Below are 757 nucleotides of genomic sequence, written 5' to 3'. Positions count from 1 at the left end.
TATATATATATATAAGTGTTCCTTCAATGCTGTACAGCAGTCTACTATATGTACAACACTTTCTTCACTTGACACCTCTTACATAGATAGATTTACTCACCTTTGTTCTTGTAGAGTAGCTTGAATTTCTCCTAACCTGACCAGAGACCTGACCATCTTGAGCTCGGCTGAAACTTTAGTACAGTTGAGGCTCCCTATCACGTGACATTCTTCACTATAACGGTTAGCCTGAGAAGTTAAGATCACGACTTTATTTTGAGACTTTCCAAAGTTTGCAAGTTTTGCGAAGACAAACTACTGACAGTAGCAGCTATAAAATAATGCCATGTCAAAAACGTATTTATAGTGTTCAACACTTTTGTGAAAATGTCCAACCATTAGGTTTTGTAAAGAGACTTCAAATTATGTCTTAGAAGTTCCATCATTAAAATACATAGATAGTTATACGTTATGTATTTGGTACTGTGAATATTGTAGTTATTCACTATTATTTATTTAGACTATTATTTGCACATTTCACACAAATAAAATATACAGCTAATTGTACTAATCTGTTTGATAAAGTAAGTACAGAGGTGATTCAAGTCACTATTATTTATTATCTAGACTATTATTCACATATTTTATAAGTAACTCTAGGATTACTGATGGGGGTCCAAACTTAACTGATTTTTTTAAACACATTTTTCTCGACTACTTGTGGATTCACAACTTTACTGGTAACTTTTTCCCCAATAACTTGAGTCACAAAAAAGGT

At 32.5% G+C, this 757-nt stretch overlaps 1 protein-coding gene across 1 annotated transcript in view; it reads right to left on the bottom strand.

Moving 5' to 3' along the window:
- Window positions 1–100: 100 nt before the first annotated feature.
- Window positions 101–757, bottom strand: part of LOC106471879 (WW domain-containing adapter protein with coiled-coil homolog) — a gene marked incomplete at its 3' end in the record, with an annotated part of 27,695 nt that continues 27,038 nt past the window's right edge. The window contains exon 12 of the mRNA XM_013932504.1: window positions 101–228. Coding sequence (XP_013787958.1) covers window positions 101–228 — 128 coding nt within the window. The remainder of the gene's footprint in view (window positions 229–757) is intronic.

This window comes from Limulus polyphemus, unplaced genomic scaffold, assembly GCF_000517525.1.
Source record: "Limulus polyphemus unplaced genomic scaffold, Limulus_polyphemus-2.1.2 Scaffold4933, whole genome shotgun sequence".
Taxonomy (NCBI): Eukaryota; Metazoa; Arthropoda; class Merostomata; order Xiphosura; family Limulidae; genus Limulus; species Limulus polyphemus.
This window is presented reverse-complemented; position numbering and strand designations above follow the sequence as displayed.